Below are 20,122 nucleotides of genomic sequence, written 5' to 3'. Positions count from 1 at the left end.
TCTCTCTCTCTCTCTCTCTCTCTCTCTCTCTCTCTCTCTACGCGACCGGTTAATTACCGGTAATATTTCACGCCGCGGTAGCTCGACGACTGGATAAATGCACGCCGGCGTGATCGGCGTGCGCGTTTCGCGCCACGCGCTTTCGCATCGAGGAGACACTGACCGATGCGTTTTATGGATTCCGTTTAATCGAGATGAAAGAGTCTAATTACGATTCTTTGGTGCGATTGCCAAAGTAGAATTATTCACGGGACAAACAATTCACGTTGCTTGAGACAAGTCAGACGTACGCGCCGAATTATTCTTCAGTTTTCATTTCAAACGCGGTGTGAACATACCTTTCTTGTTCAAACTGACTTTTATTCCGAATTAAAATGATATTAAATTCCCTTTTCCTCATTTTCAAATAAATTAATTATTGATTAATTCATTAGTTGGTTTTACTTTGTATTGTGAGAAATTATCGCCTCAGGAAAAAAATCGAACCTGGACCATCCCGTTTGCGTGAGAATTCACATCTAGAAAAGTAGAAGGCAGAAAGACAGAAGTCAACCAAAACTTGCGCTCACGAGTCAGGTACTAACCAATAGTTTCTGTTTTTCTACAAGTGCGAGTTCTGCTTTGGCTTTTGCCTTTCTGTCTTTTCTGCCAAGGTGTGAATTGTTTCTTGCAGGCTGTACTCTTGTCACGTTATTACACTTAATTGTGCGTCTTCTTTCTCCCCTTTCGCACTACAACAGAGACTCTCGTTGAATACAAGCGCGAGTGAATTTCGGCTCGACGTCGGCGAACTGGGCCCAATTTGCGACGTCCGCCCGCGCGACGTTCGCTTACGCTCGCAGCGATCGGCACGCTCGTCGTTAATTTATCAGCTTCCGCGGCCCCTCGAGATAAGGGGAGGACGCGGGTGTGTGTACGCGCTCGTAATGCAGATGTGGAGAAGCGGGGCCGCGCATAACCCGCGCGAATTTAGTGTTCCGCTTTAATCTACGCTTACGCCGCTCGCAATAAGCGTCTTTCTCGCCCTCCCTCCCGCTCTCGCCCGCCCTCACGTCGCATCGTCGCATTTCGCGCCTCTCTCGTTCACTCTCCTTCTCCTCCACGTTCGGTCGCTGCACGTTGCATCGTTTAATCTGCATGCCGCGTGCGTTTACGCCGTGAATAAGGCGCACCGGGAACGCCCCGTGTGTACGCACTCGGGAACACTTTTAATGGGCCCGCACCATCGACGAGAGCCGGCCTGAGCATTAAAACAAATCTCTGCCTCGCGAACGGCGACGATACCCATCGGCCGTTCGTTGCACCGCGTGCGATCGCGATCGGTGCGGCGCGAATACCATAGAGAGACGTTCTTCTCACGAGAGGAAGAGAAAGAGAAATAGGGAGACATGCACACAGACAGTGAGAAAGGGAGAGCAGGACTCTTCTGCCCAATGTGACGGGCGATTTGTTCCGTCGCCACGATTGGATGCGTTACGTGCGATAATTCAGCGATAACGCGCCGCGCGATCTGCCCGTCGTTTTTTTCCGAGTCAGCCAGCCGATTTAATTACGCGACTGTTTATCAAGGCGCGCGTGTTACGTGTGGACGTGACGTATGTTATATATGTGCACAACACGACAGCGCCACATCAATTTCAGCCGAGCGACGGTGATGTGGTTCCGGTTGATTAAAAATAACCGGACCGAATTCCTAGTGCCTCCCGATCGGAGTCGTGAACGCGGAAGGCGAAACGCGACGGTATCATTGTCCCATATAGAGCATTTAAATGTTGCCTACTGTACTGTAATTACGGTGTTTCGCAGCGCGATTTCGTCACGGCGCGCTATGCGGCTTTTCATAAATTACAACACGCTCCAACTGCTACGTGCAATTTGGCAAATTGCTATTCCGCGTGAAAGATCGACACGTCGTTCGTACGCGCCCATTATCCGATCGATTGTCCGGTCGTCGATTAACATCATTTTTCTCGAGGTCGTTTCCGTTCTGCTCGCGACTCACGGTAATTAATAGTTTGCCGTTCGTCCTCTGTATTTTTTATGCCGTATATGCAATTTCTTCTTTCTCTCACTGTCTCATATATATTTTTTTTCACTTTCCAATTGCACTGGAAATCAACCTTACTTTTTTTTCTTTTACATTTTTCCTAACTTATTCTTTTCTTTTGTCATTGCATCATTTCGTATAATATCAAACGATTATTATACAATTATTATGCGTTGTAAAATAAGCTCTGAATATGGGGCCAATCTCGAATATTGTAAAACATGTTATATATCTAATGGATATTGTACCTAAAAGATAGAACAATAAATTCTAACTTGAATTAATTCCTTTATTCATTTAGTCTCGTATCTTGTAATCTGTGTATATATATATGTGTGTGTGTGTGTGTGTGTGTGTGTACAAAATAAAATGCTTTTTCTGTCTGTTCTCTATTCTCTGTTCACTCCTAAACCCTTTGATCGATCTGGACAAAATTTTACATAGTTATTCTCTTAGACCCTGCGGAAAATGTAGGCTACATAAAAGGACATCCCTTATTTCATCCTCTTGCGTGATGAGCCGAGCAGGGCAGTCTCAGCTAGTGCACAATATATATGAGAAAAATCGCGAGATTTCCCAGCGTCGTTCCCGTTGTGCCGGGATCCCGTTCTGGAAAGTTGGTAACCTTGATGGTCGATGTTACGCGCTGTTTTACCGGACGACCGTTTTCAATTATTGGTCCGCAAAGTCTCGCGCGCCTGGAGACCGAACGCCCGTAAACTTTCCGCGCACCGCGTAATTAGATGGAAATTAGCTAGTTTATATTTATCAGCAAGTGGCAATTACCGGTGATCTACACATTTTTCTCACATTATGTAATTACATTTGCATTAAGGTCGTCGACCAGATTTCTCGCCGTTATCAATGGCCGCGACGCCACGAATATTCGGATTTTTCGTGCGCCTCAAACTCGCTCGTTCGTCGGACGCGCACGGAGAACGCAATGCGCGGATGGACTCGTATAAACGCATTCCCGCGTCGAGAAGAGGATGTGCTAGGGAGGCTTCGCCGCGATGCACATTCAGCTATTAACGCGGTCGTTCGATCTTGAGACTTTGTTTTACAGCGGCCGTAAAACGCGTTGGCGTAGCGCGGCGATTTAGCGGCAAACGAGAACACGGCTCGTAGTCGCTAATATCAACGCGTGCAGCGGACACGATCGCGTGCTCATAGCGGGATGTACCGGGCTGTTCGCGTATCGCAATTCGTTAGCCACGCGCGCAGAAATAACCGGATTGAAATTGAGCGGCTCTCACTCGTAGGCGCGTTGTCACCGACGCTGTAACAACTCAAAGTATCGGAACCCAGGCAGGCGCAAATTCGTCTTACGTAACGCAACGACGAAGCAACGACGAAGCGACGACGAAGCGACGGCGGAGCGATTTACAACGTCAGAGGAGTTACATGAGCGACATGGACGCGCAGCGTTTACGCGTTTACGCCGTTCAATTTTCGTAACATATCGCGCCGTGCACCACATACATCAGCGATACGCCGTGTGGCGTACGGATAGTATAATTATCAGCCAGTGTGAGAAGTCATACGTTTCCGAGCCGAGTACCAAGAGCCAGTCGCGCCGTTAATGATTACGCCAAGTTACATGCGTAAGTAACATTTAATTCGTTGGAAGTCGCTGAAGTTTATGCCCGCCAGCCGGTATTAATTACACTGATAAAATACCGACACTCTCGGCTTTTTTCCCACCTTTTTCCTCTTTTTATTTGCGCGAACGTGCGCGCGAATTACGAGCGCTATGTAATTACGGCAAACTGTATATTCGCGGCGCATCGCGCCGAGTTACGCTCGCGGAAACTTTTAATATGGTCGCGCCACAGGTGCATCGTTCAGCGTATTGAGATAAATCTCGCCTTGCGTATACGGCGGCGATGTCTATCGGCGAATTGCGGCTATCTTGGCGATCTAATAGTGAATATGCACGCGCGACGGACGGTTATCGGACGTCCTGTTTCGATTGGACGATGCTCCTCTTCGCGAGCGGAAAGTCTGCCATTTCTGTGCCATCCGCGGCATTTGTCTCTCTCTCTCATTCGCGGGAGACAGCTTTCCCGCGCGCGGCCGGACAATAAAATTGCTCGCTGAATCGGAATGAGAGATAAAGATATTCCCTTTTACGTTCCCTCTGTCGAATACGGTAATCTCAACGTACGGCGGTGAAGCCGATCCTTGGCGGCCGTGCATTATCCAAGACGCCAGAATGCGGCGCGAGCAGCTTTAACCGCTTCAGGAATCTCTCTCTCTCTCTTTCTCTTGTCGATAAAATCTCTAGAAACGATTATTATTGATGCAAACCGCGCGTTATTACGAAGAGGTAAGGGGGCGTCGATAGTGCATATAGCGGTTACTTTATTAATGCTTTTGTATCATTTACATAATCGAACGGCGACGGGAACAATACGCATGCCGAAGCCTCTCATATTAATTGCGACCGTACGTGCGCGCGCGCGCGCAAAGATTCTCCTCTCAATTAACCAAGCGCACATTAAAAGCGAGTATCTCTCGTTCTCGTCGAAAGATAAGCATACCGATCGCCGGCAATCGCGCCGACGCAATGGATCCCGTGATCTACGATTCTGCTGCGAGTATTGCTGCGGGTATGCATACGGACTCTCTGCGGTAGGCAAGAGAGTTCATCGCCCCTGTCGTTATAACATCGCGCCGTGTCTGAGCGCACACCGAGCTATCGATTTATTGATTAAGTCCCGATCGGGCGATCCGCGACGTGAGCTGTTGCACCATTACGCAAGCGTAATTTGATTAGCTTTACACGGAAACTCAATATTACCTTGTCCGCGCGCGCGCGCGCGCGCGGCGAATGAGAGAACAATGTTGATACGTTAATGCGCATTGCCATGGAGAGAGAGAGAAAGAGAGAGAGAGAGAGAGAGAGAGAGAGAGAGAGAGAAAAATCCTCAAACTATTAGCGCGATAAAATCGCGACAGTGCTTTCGTATGATGAATGATGCTTTAGGAAAGACGATTACACAGCCGTTCCCATGATACGCGCGGACGACTTTGTACCGAGAATCCTCGGCGACTGAGTCCTTTGTACGATCTCGCGCAAGACGGTATCTCAGCATCGCCTGGTCAACAAATCTCGATCTCGCCGATATCGCGACTTGCAAACGTGTAATTAATCCGTAAAGTCTACATTGAAGGAGAGAGACACACAGAGACTGAGACGCGTGAACCGTAGCGGTCCCTGGTTCCACACAGTTCGTAATCCCGTTTGATAATGAGCGCGACGCGCACAACGGCGCACCAGTCTAAACTGGCCGCGTGATTGATCACGAAGATTAATTATTTTTGCAGCGGCATTATTAAAAGGTATGCTAATTATCGTGTCCTTCTCAATCATCATGCGGCTGAATCGCATGATGGATCGGATCCACGCGAGAGCAGAATGCGACGCGGCGCTTCCTGCGCGCGATCGCGACCCGCCGTCACCGCCGCGACGTCGTGAAATATCCGCGCTGCACGTGCGCTTCGTCTAAATCGCGAGAGCGTGTCTTATCGGCCGCAGATCATCGTGTCCCACGTTATTCGTTATTCGAAGCGCTAGATTTTCGGTGCCGCGCGCGAGCTCACTTACGAATGTGACTTGTTCTTGAGAACGCGGAAAGTTGTCAAGTCGCGTTCCCGCCACACCTGTGATCACAAGTCCACTTTTCTGCAATTCGCGAAGTGCAAACATGTAATTTCAGAGTCACCTGAGACGGTTGCTACAGTTGATGGAAACGTTTTGGAATATGACTCAATTATTTAGCGCCATCCACGTCATCTCGTTATATCTCTCGAGTTTTCTTTAATAGAGTGTAATAAACGATTTTATAAGTCGAGAGAGAGAGAGAGATAGAGAGAGAAAGAGAGAGTTGCCACATCGCGCGGTGAGATATCGTCGGTATTAGACGCGGCGTTGGAATAATTTCGAAGACTTCGGCCCCGACCTCATTAGAAAATCGAAGTCAGAGTTTTGCTCGGAGCGAAGAAACGATTTAAATCGCATTCTTCGTAATTACGGGTAGTCGCGGGGTCTATACGATCGTAAAGAGTTATTAGTCGTAAGTAAACGTCGTTTCCTTACAATCTTTTGCATAATGCATACAAGGAAACGACGGCGCCTTAAAATCCCCGACACCCGCAGGAATTTTAATTCACGTCGACGCACAGAAGTAACCTACGGGCGATTTATACTCTGCTTTGACGGGGGTTCAAGGGCACGTCGCGCAGATCAATTATATTCGCGAGAGGGAATGCCGTGGCCTCTCTCTCGTTTGCTAATTAATAAATCATACCGTCGATATTTCCTGTGGAGCCTTTTTCGCCGCGCAAACGCAATTCATTAAATTCCCGCAATTTCTCATCGCGGTCGAGCGAGAGACGAAAGTACTCTTTGTATCTTTGCAAAATGTATTTGCAAAACGTAGTCATGACAGCAAATGAGTAGCTAAATCGCGTGTCATGCGAAGTCCGTAAGCTCGATATCGAATGGAATATGCAACACGTTGCTTGAGATAAAAGTGCCAATGTCTGGGCAGGTATCTAACTCTGGACGTTCTTATTGCTTTAGTCTTTAAATACGAATATCTAAACTTTCAACATAGAGAGAGAGAATATATACACATATATTGAATATATACATATATTCTATGATGAAAGTTTAAATGTTCGTATTTAGAGATTAAGACAATAAGAATGTTTTGGATCAGGTACATGTCAAGACGTATATTGGTATTTTTATCTTGATACATAAATTTTTCCTTAACCAATTTTATTGAAAATTTAACATGGTTTTCTTTCTTATCCGTTTCAATATAATGTGGCCGAGTTTGCGACTGAAATATCGACAACTCGGCCGAAATATAACGATGACGACGAGTCATCCGGCCGAAATATCGCATGAAAGCTTCGGGCAGATGCAAATTTTTTCGCGGGTATTCAACATTCTCCGTGACGAGAGACATGAGTCACGTTCAGGATCGTGAGAAAGGACACGGCGTTGCACGCTCGTGAAACGCGTCCGGCGCGTCCCAATTGACGCGCGTGAATGATTAACGATTAATTAGCGAAGGGACCGCGCGCGGCGTTAAAACCCGACGTTTCTTGTGCAGTTCGAAAACTCGAGATTCGCCGGATAACGTTGCTCCCCAGCTCGGTCGTCCATCAATTTAATGCCTCGTCCGCACATGTGTATCGCAATTATAGCGACAAAGTAGCGCGCTTTTTTTTCTACTCCTCAAATGAACAGAATACAATGGACGAGAGAGAATCAATTAATCATTAATTGATGTCCGGACTGCGAATAAAATATCGCCTCTACCGTACAACGCACAGTAAATCAAATCCTGTCACGGATTCACAGTTAACGTAAATGAAGGAAAGAAAAAAAAATCGCCCGATAAATTACCGCCGCGAGTGCGATTCGCAACAATTGCTGTCGGTGAGCGGCGTTCAAGTATTATTGCTCCGTCACTGCGTAATACGCAATTATTTAGCAGTAAAATATTTCCACGTTACATTTTTATACAAGTTCATCTATCCACAATTTTCTCGTTGAACAAATTCATCTAAACGTTTTCTTCCTTACCTCTCGATTACTTGCGCATACGAGCGTGTGAGTCGACCGAGGTGAGCTCGAAAAAGTAGGCGCGCGCGTTCACGCCGTTTCGCAAGTCTTCGCCATTCAACAGTCGGTGATTGAACAATTGAAAGTTCGCGTGTACCACAACTTGAATGCGCACTAGCGCACGGCCGAACGTTATGCCGATTCATAATTGAGTCGACGCCGTTCCCTTTCTGAACACGATGGCTCTATCCGGTCGCGTCGAGTATTGCATAGTGTTTGTTGCACCCCACACCGGGATATCGGAGCTCTACATGTGTTATACGTCGGCAAACTTTCGTCGAATATCGAACTTTGCGGCTCTTGATATTTTCTGTCTTTAGTCAGACTGCCAGATAACTCTGGATGGCGGGCAATGTCCAACATAACTCGCGTATTAGTTTGACGTGTGGCAGGAGAGATTCGCCGAGTGCTTCTTGCTTACAATGTATTTATTATGAGCGTGTGAGAAATTAGAGGAATTTTTAATGAAAAAGAAATCACAAGATGTTCCTTTTTAAAATATGGACGTTTTTCTCTCACAATCAATACATAAACGAAAAGAAAATTAGAAAAAAAGAAAGACTCTGTTTGATATATAATTAAATAAAAGATTATATAAAGGGTCTTTAAGAGCCTTTTATACACGAATATATTAGTGTAGTACAATTAAGTAATCAAACATGATGTTACAGTTTTAAAACTCAAGAGATGTAAATTTATTTATTACAAATCTATATATACGTTTCGGTCCTTGATCTCAGTTTGCAACAAATAAATTCACATTTCTTGATTTTCAAAAATGTAACATAAAGTTTAATCACTTGACTGTATTACACTAATATATCCATAAGCAGAAAAAATAGCATTGTAGTGTAATTGAATTTTCTGTTAATGTGTTCTTGTTCTGGGAATCAAATGAAAAATTCGGTTGCAGGAGTAGCAAAATTCCTGTACGAGATTTCTGCTCAGCCAATTGCTCTCAGTTATCTCTATTAAGTTTTAATGCAGCCGAATATTTCCGGTCGCAGTAACAGAGATATTATTTCTCTTCGGCGAGTTTCTCATCTGGTCGTCATTCAGTTATTACACCAAGTGAACATTTTTTCCCGTGCACGAAACGCTCGGCGAATTTGGTCTTGCCTCCGTCATACCTTCGAATGATTACTTTCGTTGAGATTCCTGTCAAATTAGAATACAGCGAAGAGAGCACACGGTGGTGTAATTTCACTCTCGCTCGTACAGCTCAAGGGTTAATGAGCAGGCTCACCCGCATCGGCTCATCGTTAATCGCCCGTCGATGTGCGCGCAACCGCGGGATGTCGATCGCGATTACAGATCGCGGAAAAGGCATAATCATGCCGACGTTTACGCGAGGTTTTATCGTTCGCCCGGTAATCGAAGTTACGAATCGGCTCGATCGAAAGGTCGCGCGTGCACTAATGGTGAGACACGATAAAAACACTGATATACCGTCCGGCGCGCCGGACGTTCGAAAGGCTTGACTAGCGTAGCACAGCGTGCTGCTTGCACGATAAAAAGCGCTGATATACCGCCAACGTTCGAAAGGCCTTTGGGAAACGCGCTCTCTCGTGGCACTCGGCCACGCACACGCGTATACGCGCTTTACCGCGCCGGTTATCTCGCGAAACCGCGAATCATTTCGTGCGCTCGTAACGCAACAGCAGCAGCAGTAGCAACGTCGGCGGCGGCGAAAAGGGTTGCTTCGTGACATTTGTGCGGGATGTATACGCACGTGCGCGCACCGGCGCAATCGTAAATAAACTCCGCGCGATTTGCCGATGTCTTAAACTCGCGTCGACTTATCGCTTACTGTGTTATCGCTTACTGTGTTGACCCGTCACTTTGCATTGCTAGCCACCCCGCGAGCTTGTTCGAACACCTCATTCATCTCCGAGAGGACATCCTTTGCACATACGTGTGGTATAATGATCGAGATAAGCTTTTATTTCGTACGCCAGAATCATATCTACCTTGCGATGTCAATTAAAAATAGAAGGCTATGTTATGATATAATTGAGAAAGAAGAAAATAAAATCTTTTCCCTCCTGTCAAACCTGTGTTATTTTTGTAAAATAGTTCAACTTTGTAATACAATTGAGGAAGAAAGTAAAAGCATTTTCTTCCTCGTCAATTTAATTATTTTTGTCACATAATTTAAGACTGAATAAAAATACAAGACGACTGTAGGAGCCACGAGCTAGCGCGGAAAATTCACTCCCGGAATTTCCCGTGGATTTTCACCTCAATGAAATTCGATCTTTTCCGCACAGCCCCCAGAGTGCGCTCAAATGCGTTTTATCCAATACACCGGTCGTAACGTATGTCCAAGCAAACGCGGAACCAACACGAGTTCACTCGGTCCAGACGCCGTACGTGTAACGTTTTAAGCCCCGTGTCACGTATTCCGGTTGAGAGACAGATTATAATATCAAAGGTAAACCGCGGCCGGGCTTCAGCCCGGTATCACGCGAGAGTCAGCAACGATTAAGGAATGACAAGGATCCGACGGGCATTTCGCGCAGGTGGAAAAAATCATTTTGCTGTGGTCACGCGCCGCGCTCGCGGCGAAAGCTCTCTGGAATAACAATGGACTGATCGAACTCGTGCACGCGACAAAAAGATAGTTAAAAACATTCGTTTCATCGTTTCATCTTGCGTGGCACTCAGAAGCGGCTACGCGACACGCTGTCGATCAATGCATTAATATTCGACTATCAGCCGATCGTGCTAATTAGAGTGACAATTAATGCGATTTTCCCGCAACGCTATTCTCGCTCTCACGTGCCTGTTAAACATCGCGCATGCAAATGCGATGCATTATGCAAATATCGCTTGCGCGATCGCGGCTATCTCTATCCGATGTTCCCGAAGCTCGCTCTCCTGTGTATTTGATTTCAGATATCGATAACTCGTTGGCGCTGAAGACGAAGTAACCGAGAGTACGCCGAGTATAACAGAAGAAAGAAGACGTCGATACGCCGATAGCACCCAAGTATCCCCGTGCAAGGGCGAACGAACCGCATTCGCGTATCGCGTTACACATTGGATCAAAATATCAAAGGTAAGTATCGCCCGGCGAGGAAGAAGACGGGGCTAATTGCGCGCGAACGCACAAGGGCAGCAACGGCTTGGCGCGCTTTGTGCAGTTAGGGCGCCGAGGACGAGCCGAGACATCAGGGTGAGTAGGTAGAGAAACGTGCCGGTTAAACGCGCAGGGAAAAAGAGAGACGGCGGAGAGCCAGAGGGAATCAATCGGTCATTACCATAATTTGTGTATGACTGCCACCCTTGACAAGGTGGCGGTATCCCGCGGTGAAGGCTCTCGCGGTGAGCCTTCTCTTGCGTTTTTTCCCATTTTTTCACGACTGCCCCTGCCCCACGCGCTCGCTGTTGCATTTTTCCCTCTCTTTCTCGGAAGTACGGAGGAGCCGCTAGAATCGTCTCTTCGTGCATCCGATTACGGCCTCGTGAAAGAGAAAAACGAGTCCGCAAAAGTGCGGCCGACGGCGTGACGATGATCGTTTGCGGTTGTACACAAAGTTGCGGCTTTCTCTGTCGCGTGAATCCTCCCCCGGCGAGAGCCGAACGCGTCCTCCGCACGATTGGCAAATTATACGGCACCGCGCTCTATTTTCTTCTCGTCTCTCGCGGTTATATTAATTGTTTCCATGACAGTCACTCTCTAGTTCGAGTAATGGCTTCAGGTACGAGCGCTCATCAGCCGAGAATATCCGACCGCGGCATTTAACGTTCCGCCAGCACGTGTGGAAAAACGCGCGCTCTCTCTCCCTCGCGGCCGTTTATTACCCCTAATAACCAGTGTTACAACATTTTCAGAAACGAAACGCGAGCGGAGTAAGTGATACTTTTACGCGGATTTATCGTGTGCTTACGGATACATAAAATATGAAGGGATTGTTATTCAGCCGCGCGTGTGCTCCCTCGTGGCAGAGTTAAGCGCGCGCGCGTTCGTAGAGTAACGCGCGCTCGCGCTAATAATGCTCGACCCATTAAAATACCCATCCTCAGAGCATTTAAGATGATGCTCAAATTACTATGATACCGGCCGTTACGCTTATACCTCTCAGCAGCGTGCGCGGCGGACCGTTATTAAGACATTGATGGAGCCCGATAACCGAAGCAATTTTCACTTCGACCGCCAGAGAGTCCGAGATCGAAAGAAGTCGCAGTTTCTCGAAATAGCGTCGAGAACTCACTTAGAACCAGCGTCGTGGCCTTCGCGAGAACAGGGCTGGTTATCCCGCGTATAATTCGTCCGAGGTATCGGTTACGCACCATAAATCGGAAGTCTCAGAAAGGTCAAGGCTTCCGCTTATCTCAAGCGATGTCCACGAGAGCGTTCTGCTATTTTTACGACCGACCACGTCCTTTTCTTCTTCTTCTGACTGACTCTTCTTCTTAGGCATCATGCCTCGTGAACAACATCCGAAGGAATGCGCGCGCGCTCCTTCGCTTCGTATTAGAGAGATACGCTCGGAGTCGGAGACAAAATTTATTTCTGCCTGGCCGGAATTAACATAAAGCGCCGACTTTTCGGGCCGCTAAGAGTTAATTAGCTTGAAGCGGTGCATTAACAAGTAATCGTATAATAATTAGATTGTGCCAACGAATAAATAAGTGCGAAAACGTAAATCTATATCGTTAAATCGTCGAATATATTTTTCTAAGCAATTTTAATGAAAAAAATAAAAAAATGAATCAGAAGAAAAAACGGCACTTCTAATGAGAAACGTTCTCCTCGCAAAAAGAACGATCTTCATTCTTCGAATATTTACGGAAATTCGAAAGGATCGTACCTACTGTGCGTGTGTTCGTGTCGGTTGAGAAGATGGAAAATTACTCAAGAGAGTTCGATTCTCCTCGTCACCACGGTTCGTCGTCGTCGACGACTACACCTGTGTCGTGCTTGTGATTCGATGCCGAAATCGCGTGTCCCCTTCCCCCCTCCCCTCTCGTTCGATGCACCGCGGTGCGACGGAGGCTCTCGTCGCGGTAAGCCGAGACCTCGTCGCGATCGTATATCAATGGCTACGGCTACATACGTACACGCTTGTGCGAATAAATATAATTATAAGTAAGAGCAAGGCTGGACCACGCCCTGTCTCCACTCTACTCTCTTTTTCTCGTCCCTTGGCCTCTCTCGCTTCGCGATCGTGCACGCACTCCTCGTCCTTCTCTCTTTCTCTCCTCATCTATCTTTCTCGTTTGCTCCACCGGAGACACACGCTGCCCCGCACGATAAATGGGCTTAGCTCAGGTTAGATACACTTCCCTTTTCTCCTTTACGCAGTGCGTACGCGTCGCGAGCACGTACACGCGTGTGTCGGCCGTTGCGTGCGCGCAGCGAGATACCTGAAGGCGGACCGAGCGAGTTCCACGGAAGGACGTCGCGAGATCCACGAGATCGACTAGATCTGATCACGATGACAGAGGGAAAGAGTCGAAAAGTCGTGTAAAGATATCGCAAAGTGGATATCTCAAAAATTAGAAAGATCTGACCAGATGTTTTATTTATAAAACTATTTCCCGAATTATTATTTTTAATAATTAATAATATATAATCCTTGATAATATACATATATAAACAGATTTATATAAATATATTAAAGAGACGAACTCTCAATGTACACGCGAGCACGTTATGTGAGTTTCGATGCAGATGAAGAAATTATAAGGGTGCAATCTTGCAAGTGCTCGAAATACTCGCTATTACAAATGTCAAAGTGCATTCTAAGTAACGTGATTTTGAATTCGTTAAAACAAGGGGAAGAATTATATATATATATATATATATATATATATATATATATATATATATAAAATTCGCGTTACTTGAGGTAACGCGAATTTTGACACTCACAGTTGCGAGTAATTTCAAGGTTACACCCTTACGATTTCTCTGTCTGTATTGAAACTCACATAACGTGCTCGGATATTCAAAGTTCGTCTTTAATATATCTATATAAATCTGTTCATATATGTATATTATCAGGAAGCAGATATCATTAAATATTTTTTGGAAAGGTTTCCAATTTAACTCACGTAACGTGCTCGCGTATGCATGGAGAGTTTGCCTGACGTCTTTGTTATTGCACGCCGAGTCTACGATCGATAGTAATGTCTTCGACAGAACGATCAGAAACTGCCCCGACTCTCGGGCGCGTCGACGAACAAATGTCCAGGGAGAAAATTCGCTATGACTTTCTAATGCAGCGCGCGGAGGTCAGGAGGACCGGCCAGAGCGCATTTCGGTGTCAAGGGTCAGCGCGGCGAACACGCGTCAGCTCCGGCGAACTGTATCTTTCATCGGGAAGCATTTCGCTTTTGTCTGCGTCGCGCGATAGTTGGGTACGTCTGTCTCTATTTTCCACGGCGAATGAATAGCTGTCATATGCACTTTATTGAACTCGCAACATGCGGCTGAAATGGCTCGACCCCGGCGATTTTGCGACTTTCTATGCTGAATTACGTGCGGATTGTTTCATTCGGTCGAACCTTTCCCCGTCTCGAATCCTCTCTCTTCCGTGTGCAAATATTGCGGAACAAAAACAACCGAGATTGCTACGAGACTATCGAGGACGGTAAAGAAGGATGTACCGTTGTAGGACTGTTGCCTCGTTTAAAGGCTCTTCTAAACTGAACGCAACCGATCGTCGCGACGATGATCGCGCACAAGTTGGCTCAACTTGGACTGTTACAAGCACAATGCTAATTAGAATGCTAATTAGAAGCGTCGAAACGTTGTAAAGACCGCACCGCTGTGACGCTGACAAGTGTCGAGTGTGCTTGCGACTGACATTGCGATAGAAGGGCCTTAACACGAAGGTATTCCAGCGGGCACACACGGCGCGTTCGAAGAAAATGAGTAACGAAACGACACGACGGACGAGTGCGTCGCGCATACGAGGGTGTGTTCCCGTCGCTCAGTGTGTAAATCACGCGGGGGTTGTCGGCGTCGAGAGGATCGCGCAACAACGAGCGCACACGATAACGCGCGAACACTAACCGCGAGTGATACGATTGATAAAGAGGCCCTATAAATGCTACATTCGCGCTCGATCGCCACGAGGGAGGACGAAAACGATAGCGACGCTATCGTGTCACGGTGCGTTCGTCTCGGACCCGCACATTCTCATTAAGCCAATCTGAAATCGCCGTTATTACCCTCAGAGGAACTGTGCGCCGTGCGCCTGGGATACAATATCGTGCGCACCGCGTTTTACGAGGAGCGATTAGCGCACAAAGAGGGGCAATTAGCGAATTCATTTCTTGCGCGTTAAGATAACCACGGAGCCGACGTCGTCGCCGTCTCTTTCTCTCTTTCTATTTCTCTCTCTTTCTCTCTCGTCGACGATGAAACGGATGGCTTTATAAACGCGCTGCGAAAGAGAGAGCGCCGCGTGGCCGCTCTCGCGAAATACGCGCGCCATCAAGAGATCGCGCTTCGACGTTCGCCCTGGCGACTCCACGCGCATCCGCAACGGACCCCTCGTTGAGGTCCTGCCTGGCGATATGTCCCGCTTCAACGACCGGACGTAACTAGCTGGCGCTAAAGATAAAACTCGTGGCCGGTGCTGCGGCTTATCGTGACATAATTGCGAGGGCGCTTTACTGTCGTCGATACGATCGCGCGATTCTCAAGCTAATCCGTGAGTGCGCGAGCGTGAATGCCGCGGAATTCATTAAATTATGTTCGAACGGCGCGACGCGCCAGTAACACTCTCGTCGCGAAAATCTAAGATCCGCCGATTATCTCTGTGTGAGTACCAGGAAGAACGAAGCGTGAGTCGTGGTGGATCTTCGATAAAATGCGCATATTTCCATTATCCGACCTCAGCTGCCTCTCGCGATATGTTTAACCATGTTTAAGCTTATACGCGTTCGGCGAATAATGCTCACGATACGCGTGGATAATGCTTATCGCACGAGGTAATTGCAGAGGCGACGAGCCGCCTGAGCGCGCTCGTTAAAGCTGTGACAAAGTTCCGAAGGTGCCTTTATGCTTGTATGTGATTTCGCGCTACTTCGACGCATCATTCAGCATTCAGACGCGAACGGTAAATCTTCCCTCCACATGAGAACAAAAATTGTTCTTAAGATAGTGCGAAGACATCGATGAGCCGCAGCGAAGATTACAATTTTGGAATAGATTTGCAAGAAAAGAAACGAACGTTCTAATGACCGATTGGTTAGCCATGTTAAATTAATGTTCGCCATCAATGGGTTATGTCGGGAGGCGCAATTTTTCGAAGATTCGTCTTGCGTCTATCAGGGAGATTTAGATTTCGTTGTAGAGCTTCGTTATCGAGCGTGAGAAAAGTCAATCGACTGCGCGGACTACAGGCGGATTAATATTCCGTCCGGGGCGACGATGATCCCTCGCGTTCAGCGCGCCCGCTGCTAATGAGCATTTGTACGCTCGGGTTGGCGCGCACAGTAATTAAGCCCTCGCAGATCGAGATATCGATTAGAGGAGCGGCGTGGCGGCTGCCGTTTTAAGAAGTGAGCTAACCCGCTCTCTGGCACGGGTTATCGCGCCGTAATCGCGAGGCCATTTTAGCGTCGGTGATAGAGCGCGCGATCGTTAGGCTAATCCGACGAGTTCAGCGTCGATCAGCAAAACAAGATCCGGCGAGAGTGTCATTGCGCCGATCGGGACAACTTGATCGTGTACCGAGGCTCGACTCGACTGCGCGAGATAAGAAGCAGATCAGTACGGCGAGCGACCGTCACGGCTTCGCGATTAATTCCGAGTCTCTGTTATCAGGCCGTCCGCGAAGAAACGTGAGGAAGCTGAGTTATGGATCGTAAAAGGAAGATCCATGGCGATCGTTAAGCACGCACTCGAATTCGCGATCTTTCGTGACTCGCGACCGTTTACCGTATGCGATGCGTTAGACGGATATGGCACACATTTTTCACGCACGCCACTGACAACCGGTCTCATTTCGGTGGGGGCAATTTACAAAGAAATGACCGTTCAATGTGCTTTATCGATTGCTGCGCAACGTGTTTTATGCGACTGATAAAGGCTTTTATAGCACGTAGGCAAAATTGAGATGACAATTACGGCGATGTTTCCGGTCATGCGGTGACGGGATCGCCGGTATTTGCAGATTAAAAGTGTGTATCTAAGGTGACAGAGAGCTATTGACGCAGTAAATACGATATGTAGAAGATACTTCGCGAAAACACAGCGGCGTACAAGCCGCTGTATTGACTTAACGAAAGCATTGGCTTCAAATATAAACACACATCGCTCAAGGTTTAATCGATCGAGCACTTCGATTTCAGCGTCGAGATCGAAGTTGCATTTCGCATGTTATGCGCGTGTTGTTTATGGCGCATAATATACGATAATTGTCCGAGATAAAATCGTCAATTTGTAATTACATACTATTACGTTCTTGTTACATGTACAGCGCATCTTTCGAGTTATCAACCGTGCCCACCTAACTCCTCGCCTCTCGTCGGCGAGTACACTTCCGCTCGCTTGTAATTACGAGCATTCAAATCTGTTTACGAAACTATCACCTGTCGTGCGCTTAGTAAGATATTCGAATCGTTTCGTCAAGGACACTTGAGGATTGTGATTGAGAATCAGTTTTTTCAAACATAATACTTATAATGCGATAACACTTGAGGAAACAAATCTCTACCTCTTATCTTTCGTAATGAAATTCGTAATGAATTCTTTAGGAAAGGAGAATAACTGTCGCACAACCCGAGTCGAAATTTTGGTTTCACATTAACTTTGCAAATTTCATTAAACTTGAAAAATTAATGGAGAATCTTGAATAACGACACTGAGGAGAAAGTACTTGGTTTATGTGACTATAATCATATAGTAAAATAATAGTAGTCAAAAAATCTGTTAAAACAAAGAAAACTGTAGTTGACAATGGAAATCACTATAACTCTAATAAAAACAATCGTTCATTCACAGTGATTACAACACAGCTGTTTTTTGACGCTACAAATTTTTATTCACTGACCTTTTTTTCCATGTTAATGTTTGAAGAGGAGCCTGCGAAGGCGAGCTTTTAACATAGCCTTAAAAGTCCTGCGTTATTATTTAATAAAAAATAATATAATTATTTAATATTCGATTGTCTCAATGTGCTACTTGCATCTGAATTTGATTTTTAATCTTAGCAAACAATACATTAAGTATTTAACTATAGATAGGGTACGTGAGACAAGCAAATATTATATAATTATATTATATATATAATATTATATAATAGGGTTAAGTAGTGAATAAATAAAACAACAGACTTTCTTTGTTCAAAATTTTTTCTTTTTATCATAAAAATGTTAGTAATATCTGGAGGCCTGAAAAGCTTAAAGATAAAGAAACTATAAAGACAACACATTTACGTGTCCAATAATGCTGTGCACCAATGAAGATTTAAATTCGTTACGATAAAAATAAACAAAAGTTATGATGAAAGTGAAAGAAAAGTAAAAAAAAGGCGTTGATAGGTGCTATCAAGGAGCATTATTAGACGCAAAAATCAGCATTCGCAAAATACTTTTTAAGTCTTTCTAAATCTTAATTTTAAATTTCGACTCGGGTATCTCCTTATTCTCGCTATGTTCTCCTCAAACATTCTCTATAATTAAAAATTTGACACACCTGGGAATATATGGCGTATCGTTTCCTGCGTCTCGACGTCTTGCCTCCTCGTTCTGTCTCGAAGTCTTAATTTCTCGACCCAGCATCCTGCTCCTGGCTGTTCCATCGTGGCACAGGACACTCACGATATTGACACTCGCGTAGATACGATTCGATCAGAGGAACGCGTGTTAATTAACGATGTCGAGAGCACGATTAAAAATTCAAAGAGTTTATAAGACTGATAATTATATCACTGACACACACACACACACACGCGAAGTCCACGTCGCGACATGTGCGTCAGTCGCCGGTTCAAGACGCAATGACGCAGTCACGGAGTCAGTGCGCGTCAGGGCAACAGTATCAAAACAATTGGCGCGGGCAAAAACATCTTTAGCCAACCGTCAACCGTCGTTGCCCGTGCGTAAACAATGGCGCGTACACTTAGCGAGAGATCAAAATATCCCGGAACTTTACGCGGTCGTATTTACCAGGGCCGTCACACGCGCAGCAGGTGCCCAAGTCGAATTTTAAAAACTATCTAAAATCTCGGAAGTTCTGATTAGTGCTCCTAATCAATTCTTCTTAGATTACATGTGCCGCTTTATTGACATTCTGTTAATGCCCTCTTTTCACTTCTACCTCAAGGATTATTGCTATATTGCACTGAAACTTAAATTTAGCTTGATGCACAGAGTATTATTACTTTTGTTATACACGCAAAATTACTTTTGTTATCTTACAACTCCTTCATTTCCACTTCCATTAAGATTGCCAATTCTATCAAAATTTCCAATGCCAAGCAAAATAATAATAAAATAATTATGAAAAAAGGAAGAGATCGTTGCTTAGTTCATCTATTATTTATCTTTTTATGGATTGGTTTTGATGATTGTTTATCGCACATACTTAAAGAAATGGCATTGAATAACACAATGTATAGCATCAAAGGACAATATAGTCTGTATAATGTTATACTTTGAGATTTTGCATTGATTTTTCAAGTTTGATCAAAGGGACAATATAGGACCGAAATGTCAACTTGCGCCACGACGCAGCATAAAAGATGATAACGCATATGAGCCATTATCGTCATAGGCGTGTGTTAAAGCAGCGTTGCGTTATTTGAACAGTGATTCGTGAAAATAACTAAAAACAGTCATCATTGTCAGGAAATGATTCTGATACTCTTGTTACGGGAAGAACTCGAGTCTACAGCATAGTTTGCGCGAAACAACGTATTAGAGAGGGAGTCCCCGAAAGCCGAGCGGGAAACTTCTCGTAAGATTAATGAGATGCGCGCAAACGAGCAGTCGCTTGAACTGGCGAATTTCGCGATTATGCGTAATGTCGCGGGGTAACAAGCGGCCGCTTCGCTCGGGGTGGAGCGGCAAAAACCTCCCTCTGTCGTCCACTCGCGAGCATTCGAATCCGCAATCGTCGTGCGCGCGTTCAACCGTCGTAAATCAAAGGTATTCCTCTCGTGCTGACGCGAGAAAAACAGCTGCTCGCGCGCTGCGCGACGCGACGTGTCCGAGGGCGTGAGCCAATATGCACGCACGTACGCACAGACGCACGCACGCACGCACGCATAACGCGCGTGTGTGCACGGGCTCTGTGCGAACAATACGCGAGATAGCACAAGGCTCGCTAATTCCGGCCGATTGTGCTCTCTTCGTGGCTGTCGTTCAAGCGGCGGCTAAAAAAGCAACCTGACCGTCCGTGGATCTGACCGTGGACAGCTGCCTCCTCTCTCCCTCCCTCCCTCCCTCCCTCCCTCCCTCCCACC

General features: G+C 46.1%; 1 protein-coding gene across 12 annotated transcripts in view; it reads right to left on the bottom strand.

The window, feature by feature from the left end:
* Nucleotides 1-20,122, bottom strand: part of LOC116850882 (protein grainyhead) — a 172,874-nt gene that overhangs the window by 71,831 nt on the left and 80,921 nt on the right. Inside the window, exon 1 of one of the 12 annotated variants that reach the window (XM_032829699.1) lies at nt 18,352-19,918. The exons of the other annotated variants lie outside the window; for them this stretch is intronic. Coding sequence (XP_032685590.1) covers nt 18,352-18,437 — 86 coding nt within the window. The 5' untranslated portion in view covers nt 18,438-19,918. Of the gene's footprint in view, nt 1-18,351; nt 19,919-20,122 lie in introns of those variants that run through there. 12 annotated transcript variants of the gene reach the window in all.

This window comes from Odontomachus brunneus, unplaced genomic scaffold (genome assembly GCF_010583005.1).
Source record: "Odontomachus brunneus isolate Ranch 3 - 2012 unplaced genomic scaffold, Obru_v1 Obru_scaffold_158, whole genome shotgun sequence".
In the NCBI taxonomy this organism is placed as follows: domain Eukaryota; kingdom Metazoa; phylum Arthropoda; class Insecta; order Hymenoptera; family Formicidae; genus Odontomachus; species Odontomachus brunneus.
The sequence above is the reverse complement of the archived record's forward strand: the minus strand, read 5'-3'. Positions and strand labels throughout refer to the sequence as shown.